Source organism: Athene noctua, chromosome 4 (genome assembly GCF_965140245.1).
Source record: "Athene noctua chromosome 4, bAthNoc1.hap1.1, whole genome shotgun sequence".
Lineage (NCBI taxonomy): Eukaryota > Metazoa > Chordata > Aves > Strigiformes > Strigidae > Athene > Athene noctua.
The window spans coordinates 628,894-640,822 of NC_134040.1; the positions used below are offsets into that span (position 1 = coordinate 628,894).

General features: G+C 66.7%; 1 protein-coding gene across 2 annotated transcripts; it reads left to right on the forward strand.

Annotated features, from left to right (window-relative positions):
• The first annotated feature begins 575 nt into the window (after window positions 1-575).
• On the forward strand, window positions 576-11,878 carry ADISSP (adipose secreted signaling protein). 2 transcript variants are annotated; one of them, XM_074904201.1, is made up of 6 exons: window positions 576-636; window positions 2,186-2,286; window positions 4,531-4,673; window positions 6,696-6,834; window positions 9,800-9,922; window positions 11,178-11,878. In XM_074904201.1, exons 2-6 carry the CDS (start codon window positions 2,268-2,270, stop codon window positions 11,276-11,278), a joined length of 525 nt encoding a protein of 174 aa, XP_074760302.1. In that variant the 5' UTR covers window positions 576-636; window positions 2,186-2,267; the 3' UTR covers window positions 11,279-11,878. The 2 variants fall into 2 exon arrangements, with proteins under 2 accessions (XP_074760302.1, XP_074760303.1); XM_074904202.1 differs by lacking the exon at window positions 576-636 and adding an exon at window positions 700-857.
• The last annotated feature ends 51 nt before the right edge of the window (window positions 11,879-11,929 follow it).

Below are 11,929 nucleotides of genomic sequence, written 5' to 3' on the forward strand. Positions count from 1 at the left end.
GAGGTGCCTTTGTGGAAGGAATTGGCAGCGTTTTCCCGGCGGGGACGTGTCCCAGGTGCCTTTCCCAGCCTCGATGCCCGAGAGCCAACTCCCCCCGGCCTCACCGGCCCCTTTGGGTGGTGGGTTTTACTGTTTTGTTGAGGTTTTTTTATTAAAAATAATCCGAAAATGAGTTTTTTTTCACTGGGGGGTTCCCACTCTTCCCCCCCCCCCCCCCCCACTTTTCGGCTTCTCAGCGCCGGCCCGACCCGAGGAGTCGCAACTGGGGTCTGATGAACAAAAATTGTCAGGAATGACAAGTTGCCATGGCAACCGCATCGCCCAGAGCCGGGGGGGACCGGGCAGGTGTCCCCCCGCTCCTCGGCCCCAACCGTGCGCGCTCGCCTCCTATTGGCTGCTCGGGCCCTTCGCCACGCCCCTTAGCGACAGTCCCGCCCCTTGGAGACGATCCCGCGGGGCTGCTCGGGAAGCCGCAGCCGAGGGGCGTGGCCTTGGGGGGGGCGTGACCGTTGAGACGACGGACCAATGGGAGAGGCGGAGGGTGTGCCGGGGCCAATGGGAGGGAGGGGGGCGTGTCCCGGTAGTGGGAAGCGGGGAGCGGGGAGCGCGGCGGCGCCCGGGACGCACCGGCCGGGGGTGAGTGCAGGGGGGCCGGGGGCAGCGGGGCCGGGGAGGGACCCCCCGGGCTTCCCCCTCCCCGGGACCCTCAACCCTCTCCCCACGTTGCTCCCTCCCGGTGGAGCCGCCCCGCTCTCCCGCTGGGCTGGGGCAGGACGCTCGCCCGGTCGCTGGCCCATTTCGCAGAGGGGAACGCTGAGGCCGGGGGCCCGTCCCCGCGTCCCCTCGTGCAAGCACCGGTGAGGGGTGAAAACACGGTGTGTCGGGGGGCGGGGGGGGTACCGACACCCGCGCGTGACGGGGACCGGGGCCACGCGGGTGATGGCGGAGGCAGATTGGGGCCACCCGGCGCGGCTCCGTGTGCGTCAGCGCCGCCGCCGCCTCCTTAACGGCCCCGGGGTACCGGGGGGCCCCGGGGGGGCGCTGAGCGCTGGGGACCCACCCCCCAGGGTGCCGGGGGGGTCGGTCTGTCGGTGAGCTCCTGGGGGTGCCCACCCGCCCTCCGGGGCTGCAGCCGGGGGCGGCCCTTGACCCCTTCAAGGGCACGGGGAGCCGGTGGACCCGTGTTTGCCCCTGGGGTGCGGTGCCCCCCCCTCCCTCCCCGGTGTCCGAGTCTCCCTGCCACTGTCCCCACGCTTTGCCCCTGCTCGGGGTTGGGGGGGGGACACACGCTTGCCCGTGACCTCCCCCGCACCTTTTCTAGGGAGCTGGATCCTGTCCTGGGGTCTCCCCCTCCCCACGGACACCCCCAAATCCCGGGCTTTTCCTTCCCGGATTTTTTCCAGCCTGGATCATCTCGTCCTCAGGCAGCAGCAGGGTGGGGTGTGGGGGCCGTGGTGAGGGGCCGTGGCCCCCCCCAGCGCCCCTAAGCCTCTGGAGAGGCTCCCCGCCCTTTCAGCTTTGCTTTTTTACATTTTCTTTTCCCCCAAGGCTGACGTTGATGCTTTTTTCCATGATTTTCCCCGTGCTCGGCAGGCTGGGCTGCTGACGGGGCCGTTTTGGGCACCTGCCTCCTACTGCCGGCTCCCTGGGGTGCCCGGCGCAGGGGCCAGCTGCCCAGCGGGGCTGCTAGCCCAATTTTGGGGTCCCATGGCCACGGGGCTGGCTGAGCCCTAGGGAGGAGTTTTGAGCCTCAGGCTCCATCACAGGAATCTTTGGGGTGTCAGACCCAGGTGGGTTTGTGTGTGTGTGTGGGGGGTGTGTGAGCCCTGTGACCCCCAGCCTGGCTCTGGTGGTTTGGTGTGTGTGTGGGGGGCAAGTGCCCACCCTGGGGCTGTCTGGGGGGGTGCTGGCGTCATTACCCCCAGAAGCCATCCGGGGGGCTGCCCGTTGTGCTGCTCCCGCCCTGCCGGCGCCCGTCGCACCTCGGGGCAGGGCTGGGTGCCAGCCCGGTGTGCTGCCCGCCGCTGCCCGACACCCCCGAGCCCCCGCAGGCTCCTCCCCGGCAGCTCGGTGCCGGAGCGGTGCCGTGTGGTGTCGGCGTCGTGGCCACGGCGCTCGCCTGGGCCTTGGCACCCGGCCGGGGGTTCTGCCTGTCCCTGCCTAACCCTGCCCATTCCCTCCCCAGCTCCGGCGTGCGGGGGCCCCCCCACCATGGCCTCCTGCCCGTGCCTTTGAAGTTTCGGCAAGGACGAGCGCTGCGGGGACACATGGCTACGGCCGGCAAGGGTGAGTCCCTGGTAGCCCCCCCCCAACCTACCTGCCCACCCCTAGCCCGCTCCCTGCCCTGATGTGAGGCCAGTCTCTGAGTTTGATGCTCCTTCCCGGGGGGGTCCCCTCTGCCTGTGGCCCTGCCGGGGGGTCCCCGCTGCCTGCGGGCAGGGATGGGGGCGCTGCCTGGAGCTACCCGGGAGCAGACGAGCAGCTGTAGGGGATGTCACCCCTCTTTTTCTGCGAGTTGAGGGGGCTTGCAGGGGAGTGGGGGCTCCGCTGGGGCACTCAGCCGTGGTGCCCCCCCTCCGGTGATCAGTAAAAGTGCCGGCACCCCCCTCCCCAGGCAGAGCCGCTGTGGGAGGCGATGGGTGCTGGGTGCCCCCGGCCTCTCCTGGATCCCGGCTGCTTCCCCAAAAAACTCTGGCGGTGCTGCGTGTGGGGAGCCAGCGCGTTGTCAGTGCTGGGGGGGCCCTGAAAAGCCCCCAAAAGGCCACTTGGCAGCTCCCGGCTCTGCGCTGCGCTGAGACAAAGACCGAAGAGGCTCTTTGTGCTGCTGCTGGGTGTGATTTCATCTCCCTTTGTCCGCCCGCCCCGGCGGCCGCCGCGCCTGGGGACCCTTTTGCTGTGGCTGCGGTGGTACTCGAGATAGAACGTGTCAGCTCCGGGTGATCCTCTGCCTGTGCCTGTGCCTGTGCCTGTGCCTGTGCCTGTGCCTGTGCCTGTGCCTGTGCCTGTGCCTGTGCCTCTGCCTCTGCCTGTGCCTGTGCCTCTGCCTCTGCCTCTGCCTCTGCCTCTGCCTCTGCCTCTGCCTCTGCCTCTGCCTCTGCCTCTGCCTCTGCCTCTGCCTCTGCCTCTGCCTGTGCCTCCCCTCGCTGCCGGCGGTGTGCAGGACGCACAGTTGCGTTTTGCCACCCCCCCCCCCCTAAAATTCCAGTGCTGGCCGGCTCCCGGTGTGGGTGGGTGTCTCTGCCCCACGTGCCCGGCACTGTGGAGGTGCCACCGTCACCTGCCCGGGTCTGTCCCCTCCTGCCTGGGCGAGGACGGTCCCTGTCACCCCCCCGGGCTGGGCCGGGGGCTCAGCGTGGTGCAAGGTCACCAGGATGCGTGCCGGCGGGTGACCTGCTTCCCACGGCAGCTGCCACCTTCATCTTCCTCCCACCTCCCGAGGGCCTTTGGCCACCCCGAGGGGGCTAGCTGAGGCTGGTGGCTGGGTGCCCTCCGGAGACACTTGCCCCCCAGGAGCTGCACAGCTTCCCGGGCTTCTCCCAGCGCCGCGTGATGAACTATTTGAGCTTTTCCCTGCCACGCTCCTGGCAGGTGTTGGGGCTCAGCTCCTCTGAGCCCGGCGCTGGCATCGGGATTCCCGACAGGAATCGGGCTGGGACCTCGTCCCTGTGCGTGTGGTGGCCGTGCCCCGGTGTGGGGAGGGTCCCGTCTGCGTCCCCCCGCCGCAGCCACGTGCAGCTGCGAGCGCCTGAGTCTCCCCCTGCGCGCGGGGAAGGGATTTCTGCCGAGCTGTTCCGGCTGAACAATACCCGGTTATTAAATCTCCGGCGTTTCCAGCCTGCCGAGGCACAAAGAGCCTTTTCTTTAAGGAGCCGACAATCTGCTCCCAGCCGCTGCCAGATGGATGCAATCGGCAGCCGGACCGGGGGGTTTCTTGGGGCGCGCTGAGGAGGAGGAGGAAGAGGAGAGGCTGTTTCTTCTTGGAAGCCCCCAGAGAGCTTTTTGTTTGTGGCTCTGTGGGCTCCTGCCGGCCACGGGGACCTCGGTGTCCCCAGGCAGGTCCCTGTCCTCACCGTGGCATTTTTGGGTCTCCCCGGGGCTCCGTAGGGTTTGCTCCCCAACATGGAGAGCCCTGCCCAGCCCCCTGGGGGGGTGGGACCCCTTCCCTGGGGAAGGTGCCCTTGTCCCACCCGCGTCCCCTCCCTGTCTCCAGCCAAGAAAATCATGGGTGCAAGCCTGGGGGGGCAGATGGGACCCTCCAGATGTCAGCTGGTGGCAGGTCCCCGCACTCCCCCCTGCTTGGAGGGCAAGCTCCCTGTGGCTACTGGTCACCGGTGGCCACGTGCCCCCTCCCCAGCCCGTGGGGTGTTTCTGAAATGGGAAAGGGGAGGTGGGGGGGAACTGGGGAGTCCTGTTTGTCTCCAGTGATGCTCTGGCCTCAGCCTGTCCCCAGGGGCTGCAGGGGGGAAGCGGAGCTGGGGATGGGGTTTGGGGGTGACACCGGGCTCTGTCCTCTCGTCCCCCCCCACGCAGGCAGCAAGGCGAAGGGGGGGGGTGTGCGCTTCGCCCCCAACCAACCTGCCGAGGGGGCCCACGGCCACGTGCGCTTCGATGAGAAACTCCACGACTCAGCGGTGATGGTGACGCAGGAGAAGGATGGCAGCTTCCTCGTCAAGGTGGGAGCTGGGGGACGAGGAGGAGGAGGTGGCGGGGGGAGGTCCCCAGTGCCACTCTGAGCTCTCAGGCTGTCCTGGGGGGTGGGTGAACCCCCCCAGCACCGCCTGGTGAGGCCCCTGAGCTGTGGGGCTCCTGCTGCCCGCAGCTCCTGCCCACGCTGGGGAGGTTTCCATCGCTGCCCCTCTGGGCATCGCTCTGTTTCCGTTACAGTTCTCAGATTTGGGGGGGTTTCTGGCCCCACTCCCCCCGTGGTGTACTGGGGGGGGCCCTGCGAGCACCCCAAGAACCCACGTCCTTCCCCACGGGTGGCTGTGATGCTCCTGAGGGCACCAGGGATAAATGTGGTGATTTACCCATTTAGCCCCAATTCCTGCAGCTGCATCCAGCCTCTGCCAGTGGGGGGGGCAGGTTCGGGGCTGGGGGGGGCCCCCCTCTGGGCCGTGTTGGTGTTGCCTGATCTGGGCAGCATTTGTGGGGTTGTCAGGCCTAGATCCCACAGGCTGGGGGTGGGACACGGGCCCCCTCTGGAAATGGGGGGTCTGGAGGGGTGACAAACAGCAGAGCCTGGTCCTGGCAGGGTCCCAGGGGGCCCACTGGCCCTGCTGTGCTCTGTTTGGGGGGGGACAGGGACATGGCACTGTCCCCTCTGCCCTGTTTGGGGGCTCAGGGCCGAGCTGGGGCCTCCCCTGTGCCCCAGCAGTGCCATGCCCTCTCTCTTGTGCCCGCAGTGGGGTCTAGGGGCGAGACGGGCCCCTTGGCAATGACCTGGAGGTGCAGGTTGCCAACCCTCTGCCCGGAGCCGCTTTCTGGTGGCCACTCCACCTGGCACGCAGCCTCTCCCCCCATCCCAACCTCTTTTCTCCCATGAAACTCCCCCCTTGGGCCAGCTCGCTCCGGTGCTGCGCGCGGCAGAGCCGCCTGAAACTCCCCGCTCTGAGTCAGTGATTTGTTTCGGGCGGATGATGGGTGATCGCCCTCAAAACAGCAAAAAAAATTGCTCAGCGCTTGCCGAGCTGTGGGTGGCTGTTATTATTTTTCCCTACCCGTGCCATGCAGCGTGCCGCGGGCGCCCCGGCACTGCACGTGCCTTTTGGGGCGGGGGGGGGAGAAGGAAGGGGGGACCACATTTAACCACACAGCTTTGGGGTTCACCCTGCACCTCGCCACGTGTCTCAGAGGCAGGAGGAGACCCTCACCCCCTCCCCTACAGAGAAAAAGCTCTTTATGGCCGATCCCAAATATTTTTCCGTGCGGCCTTAGAGCTGCCCGTGGTCGTTTCTGTGTTTCCGTGATGCCTTGGGGCTGCTCGTGGGTTTTATATCTCGGGGTGACAGATAAATACACACACAAATATCTCTAAATGTGGATTTACGGTGTGGTTGTGGGGCAACCAGGAGCAGCACGGAAAACCGAGGCTGCGCGGATGAGCAGGGGTTTTCAGGGGATACCCGTGAGTTTGGGGGTACCCCACCTCCCCAGGAGGGGATCGGGCCCTCTCAGCTGGCCCGAATCCTGGCTGAGCTCCGGGCTGTGCTGCGGGGGGGGCGGTTCAGCTGCATCCGGAGCTTTGCAGTGTGGAAATGGCCCAAAATGGCTTTTTCTGAGCGCGATGGAGACGGACCCGGCTCTGCAGAGGCTCCGGGTTTCATTGTGGTGGCTCGTGGAAGCCTCTGGGCGTGGAACGGCCACCGAGGGCGTGGAACGGCCACCGAGGGCCTTCGCTTTACGCTGGGGAAATCGCTCTCTGCTCCCACAGCACTGAAGGAGGGTTGTTCCCAGGGGCTCTGCCCAGAACTGGTTATTTTTGCTGCTTTGTGCGGCCAAAATAGGCGTGTTTGTTGCCTTTTCCCCAATTATTTAGGAAATAGCCCCCCCCTTCCCCCTCCCTGAGCTGTCGGGTGCCCGATGCCTGGTGGGTCCCCAGGGTGGGCTGATGCGGGTTGGTGCCCACCCAAGGCATGGCCTGACCCCAGCCGTGTGTCCACCCCCCACCCCCCCCCACCCCCCCACCCCCCCTGCAGGTGGGATTCCTGAAGATCCTCCACAAGTACGAGATCACGTTCCTCCTGCCCCCGGTGCAGAGGTTGGGGAAGGACGTTTGTGCTGTTCCCCTCCCCAGCCTCAACCTCCGAGTCATCGGCATCACCCCCCTGCCAGAAGGTAAGCTCCCCCCTCTCTGTCCCCCCCTTATCCCCCCAGCAGTCGCTGTGCTGGGTCCCAGACCCTCGCCTTGCTTCGATGCAGCAGGTGACGGGTGACCGGGGGGGGTGGGGGGGTGGGGGTGGGCACTACCCAGCCCCTGGGGGGGGGCTGCCAGGCCCAGCTGTACCCCAGAGTGACCGTGGGGGTGACGGGGGGGTGTCTGGCTCCCGCCAGAGCCCCATGGGGAGCACGAACCAAGCACAGCCCCCTGGTCCCCAAAACCTCATCCTCCCCCTGAGCATGGCGGGGGGGTGACAAGCTGCTGGGGCTGTCCCCAACCCGTGGCCCTGAGGGTGCTGACACTGCCCAGCGTGGCTGGATTTCTGCCGGGGCCGCGTCCCGGTGCTGGTCCCCGCAGCGTTTTACCCCGCGGAGAAGGAGCCCGTGTTCCCACCGCGCCTCCCGGGAGACGCTGACCCCGACCCGCGTGCCGTGGGAGCCACTTCGGTGACATTTTAATCCAGGAACCTGCTGAACAGAGTCCAGACGTGCTGGTATTTTTAGCACTTGCTCTGTCTCTGCTCTTTCTCTACGCCGAGGGTCTGCCTAAAGAAGAGACTGGAGCCCAGGGGGGGGTCACGGCTCTGTCTGCCTCCCAGATTTTTTGCTAATTTGTAGAGAAAAGGAAAATATTATCATGAAACGCAAGTGCTTGGCGCAGAGGCGATACCCAGGCCGTGGGGTTTGTGCTGGGTCTGCGGCGGCTCAGCCCAATCCGAGCCCATGTTGGGGGCAGGATGGGGGGTCCCACTGGCTGTTCCTCCCCCTCCTTCCCCCCCATTCCAGCTCCCTTGGTCCCACTCGCTCTGTCGAGTCGCTCGCAGCCCGCACCCGACCCTGCGGCTGTTGCTCCCTCCTGCGTCTCCGTAACTCCTCGTCCGCAGCTGAGAGCTTAAACGCTCTTTTACCCCAAATACTCATCCATCGGCTGTTTCTGGTGGGTTCAGCTCAGCTGGGGGGAGGCAGGAGGCGAGGAGGGGCCGTGGGGTGGCAGAGCGGAGCCCGCAGGCCGGTGGGGACAGGGACAAGGACAGGCTCCTCTCCGAGAGGGCTCAGTCCGGGCTCAGTTTGTTGCCGACGGGAGCAGGGCCTGGGACAGCCCAGCGTCACCCTGGGCTGGGTGACAGCCGTGCTGGCAACGCCAGACCCGTTCTGAGGGGCCTGCAAAGCGCCTTGGGGCACTTTGTTGCCGTGCTGGCCCCTCCAGTAGCCAAGCGGCTCTTCTCCCGCACCCCCAGCGCCCCCGTGCCGCCGGGGCTCCGGCAGTGGGGCCGTGGCCAGCGAGGGCTGGGCTGTGGCTCTTCCCGCGCTGCCGCTGGCCCCGGGCCAGCAAAGCACTTAGAGCTTTATGTGCTTGAAGCTTCCCACCGCCCGGGCTCGGCGCCCGAGGTTTTGGGGAAAGGAGCCCTCCGGGGACCCAAAACCGCTCCGGGGGGGTGCGGAGGGGGCCGGTGTCTGTCCTCGGGGTGCTGGTGGCAGTGGGGCTCCCCTCCAGGCTCCGCTTCAGGCTGTGGGCAAGGATAGAGCTTGCCACGTTTGCCCGGCTGAGGGCCAAATCCTGTCCCTGTGCTGTCGGTGGCCCCGGGGCCTGGCTCCAGCCGGGACAGGTGCCGGGTGGGCACGGGCTGGAGGAAAGGGGGCTCCCGGTTGCCCGTTTGGCCGCGGTTTCTCCCTCCTTCCACCCCGGTTTCAGGGGGAGCACTAGAGCGCTGCCCTGCCCCCAGCTCCGCTCCCCTGGGGCCCCTCGGCCCCGCTCGGGGCTGGGGGAGCATTCGGGGGAGTTCCCGGGGCTGGGGGTGCTTCGCTCGCCTCCGTCCCCCACGGTGCTGCCGAGCCCTGGGCTGAGCTCGCGGAGCCGACTGCGGCGGGCTCTGGAGCCTGGATGAGTTTATTTCTCTTATTCCCCCCCCTTTTGCCCCTCTCTTCTCCGTCTCCCCCCCCTTTTGCCCCTCTCTTCTCCGTCTCCCCCCCCTTTTGCCCCTCTCTTCTCCGTCTCCCCCCCCTTTTGCCCCTCTCTTCTCCGTCTCCCCCCCCTTTTGCCCCTCTCTTCTCCGTCTCCCCCCCCTTTTGCCCCTCTCTTCTCCGTCTCCCCCCCCTTTTGCCCCTCTCTTCTCCGTCTCCCCCCCCTTTTGCCCCTCTCTTCTCCGTCTCCCCCCCCTTTTGCCCCTCTCTTCTCCGTCTCCCCCCCCTTTTGCCCCTCTCTTCTCCGTCTCCCCCCCCTTTTGCCCCTCTCTTCTCCGTCTCCCCCCCCTTTTTTCCTTTTCTTTTTGACCCCCCATTCCCCCTTTTTCTTTTCCTGCCGCAGCAGCACCCCCCGTGCCGTATCGGGGTGCCCCCCTGCCAGCTCTGCGGGGGCTGCCCAGCCACGCGCTCGCACGCCGCTCGTGCCCCCCCGCCGAGGTTTGACTAATGCCTTTCTGCAGCTGCTTTAATTTTCTGCCTCTATTTATTTTCACGTTGCGCTTTTTTCCCTCCCAGTCCAACACGACTGCCCCCCCGCCCCGCCAGCTCTGCCCCTGCGCTGGGGGGGCCGGAGCCAGCCTACTCCTCTCTCCAAGCTCGGGGCTCCGAGGGGGTTTTTTGTGTCCCCTCTGCTCTAAAAGGAGAAAAACGTGGGGATTTTGGGGGTTCCCGGCTGGTGGGCAACCATGGCGTTTGCCTGCTGAGGCCGCAGCACCATTTGCTGTGTCTGTGGAGATTTTATTTTTTTTTTCCGTGCTTCCCCGCGTCTCAGCGGCCTGACGGAGCGGGGAAACTGAGGCACGGGGGGGGGACACACACAGTGCGGGGGGGCCACGGAGCCCAGCGAGGCTTCGGCAGCGCCTGGGCGCTGGGGACGGGGCGGAATCAGCCGGGCCCGAAGCTCTGCTGCCTCTGGGCGCAGGCAGGAGGGACGGCGGCAGCTCCGTGTCTCTGTCCCCAGGCTACAGCGTGAAGTGCGAGTACACGGCGCACAGGGAGGGGGTGCTCAGGGAGGAGATGGTCCTGGCCAGCGAGCTCAGCCAAGGCGCCGGGGTCAAGGTCGTGGTCCAGGCCCGTGTCATGGGTAAGGGGCTGCCGGGGGACCTCGCGTGCTTCCTGGGCTCCTGCTCTGTCCCCCCCCTCCCCTGTGTCCCCCTGGCCCCTGCTTCATCCCCCCTGTGTCCTCCATCCCCCCCCCCTGCACCCCTGGCCCCTGCTCTGTCCCCCCCCAGTCTCCCAGCCCCTGCTCCATCCCCCTCTGCACCCCCCAGCCCTGTTCTGTCTCCCCTGTGTCCTCCATGCCCCCCCTGCACCCCGGGCCCCTGCTCCATCCCCCCCTGCACCCCCCCAGCCCTGTTTTGTCCCCGCTGTGTCCCCCAGCTCCTGCTCCACCCCCCTCATGTCTCCCATGCCCTGCTCTGTCCCCCCTATGCCCCCCCAGCCCCTGCTATGTACCCCCTGTACCCACCCCCTTGGCCTCCCTGGCCCCTGATCCATCCCCTCTGTGCCTCCTGACCCCTTTTCTGTCCCCCTCTGTGCCCCCCCGGTCCCTGCTCCATCTCCCCCCTGCACCCTCCAGACCTTCTCTGTTCCCCCCTGCACCCCCCAGCCCCCTGCTCCGTCCCCCTCGTGCCCCCCCAGGCCTGCTTCATCCCCCCCTCCTTCCCCAACCCTTCTCTCCACGTCTCCCACTTCAGCCGCTGCAGACGTTCCCCACCTGGTGGACGCTTCTAAGAAATTGTCTGAACCCGATGACTTTCTCCCCGAAAATCCCCAGCTCGGGGGCTGAAGCCGTAGGGGCCCCCCCCGGTGAAGGGGTGCTGCACCCCCTGTCCCTCTGTCCCCCCAGCCCAGCCCGGGGGCTGTGGCCAAGCCCCCTGGGCTCCCCCTCTCCTCCTCCTCCTCCTCTGCTCGGTTTTTAATTTTTTTTTTTTTGCCTCCTTGCTGCCTAATTTGGGGTCGTTACTTAGCGCCGCCTTTCCTCGCTCCGTGTGACACGGCGGCTGCTTTCAGCGGCATCTTCCCCGCGGCCGGTCCTGGGCTCCCACTTTGCTCCCCGACACCCTCCTGCCACCTCCCTGTCCCCCCGCCGGCCCCCCCGTGCCCTGCAGACCCCAGCTTTGACACGCCGGGGGCCCCCACATTACCCCCCCCCCCCCCCCAGGGTGCTGAGACCCCTTGTGCAGGGACCGCGGGGAGGGGGGGGGATGACAAGCACCTGTGAGCCTGAAAACTCCCCAAAAGGGCTCTCAGAAAGGTGAAGCGAGGCCCACCCCCCCCCCCGGCCCCCCCTGCGGGTGACAGCTCCCCAACTCTGCCCCTGTCCCCCCCGTCCGCAGACCGGCACCACGGCACGCCGATGCTCCTGGACGGGGTGCGCTGCGTCGGTGCGGAGCTGGAGTACGACTCGGAGCAGAGTGACTGGCATGGCTTCGACTAACCCCCCCCTTGCCCCCCCCCCGTCTGCACAGCTCCTGAGGACGAAGCTCAAATTTAAAAAAAGTTAGAAAAACCCCAAAAATTCTCCCCCTCGCTGGTGGTGGTGGGTCCTGGGGGGGCTGCAGCTCCGTGGAGCCGGGGGCAAGCTGCTGCCTCCCCGGCTATAGCCACCACGCAGGCAGTGTGCCCCCCCCTCCCCGCTGCAGGCTTGGGGGGGAGTTAGGGGGGGTCCCCAAAGCGCAGGGGGGGCTCCCTGACTGCTGGAGCATCTCACGGGAGCCTCGGGGAAGGGCCCCGCCTGCTGCCTCCACCCATTCTTGCTGCTTTCCTCTCGCTTTTCTCCCCAGCCCTCCCCAGGAGAGGGGATGTTTTTGGGGGTGAGGGGGGGGCTGAGCCCCCCCTGGGGTGAATTTTTGCCTCCTGGGGTGCAGAGCTGAGCTGGGCTGGGGGGGGGGAAGCCAGGTCCCTGGTGGCCCCAGGGCTGGTGTCCCTGTGGCAGAGCCTGTTGTCCTCACATCGCAGCCAGCGTCTGTCTCCTTCTAGTTTGCTTTTTTCTCTCTTTTTTGTTGTTTTTTTTGTTTTGTGGGTTTTTTGTTTTTTTTTTTTTTTTTCCTGGTAAGACCCCTGGTACCAGGACCAGAAGTGGCTCAGT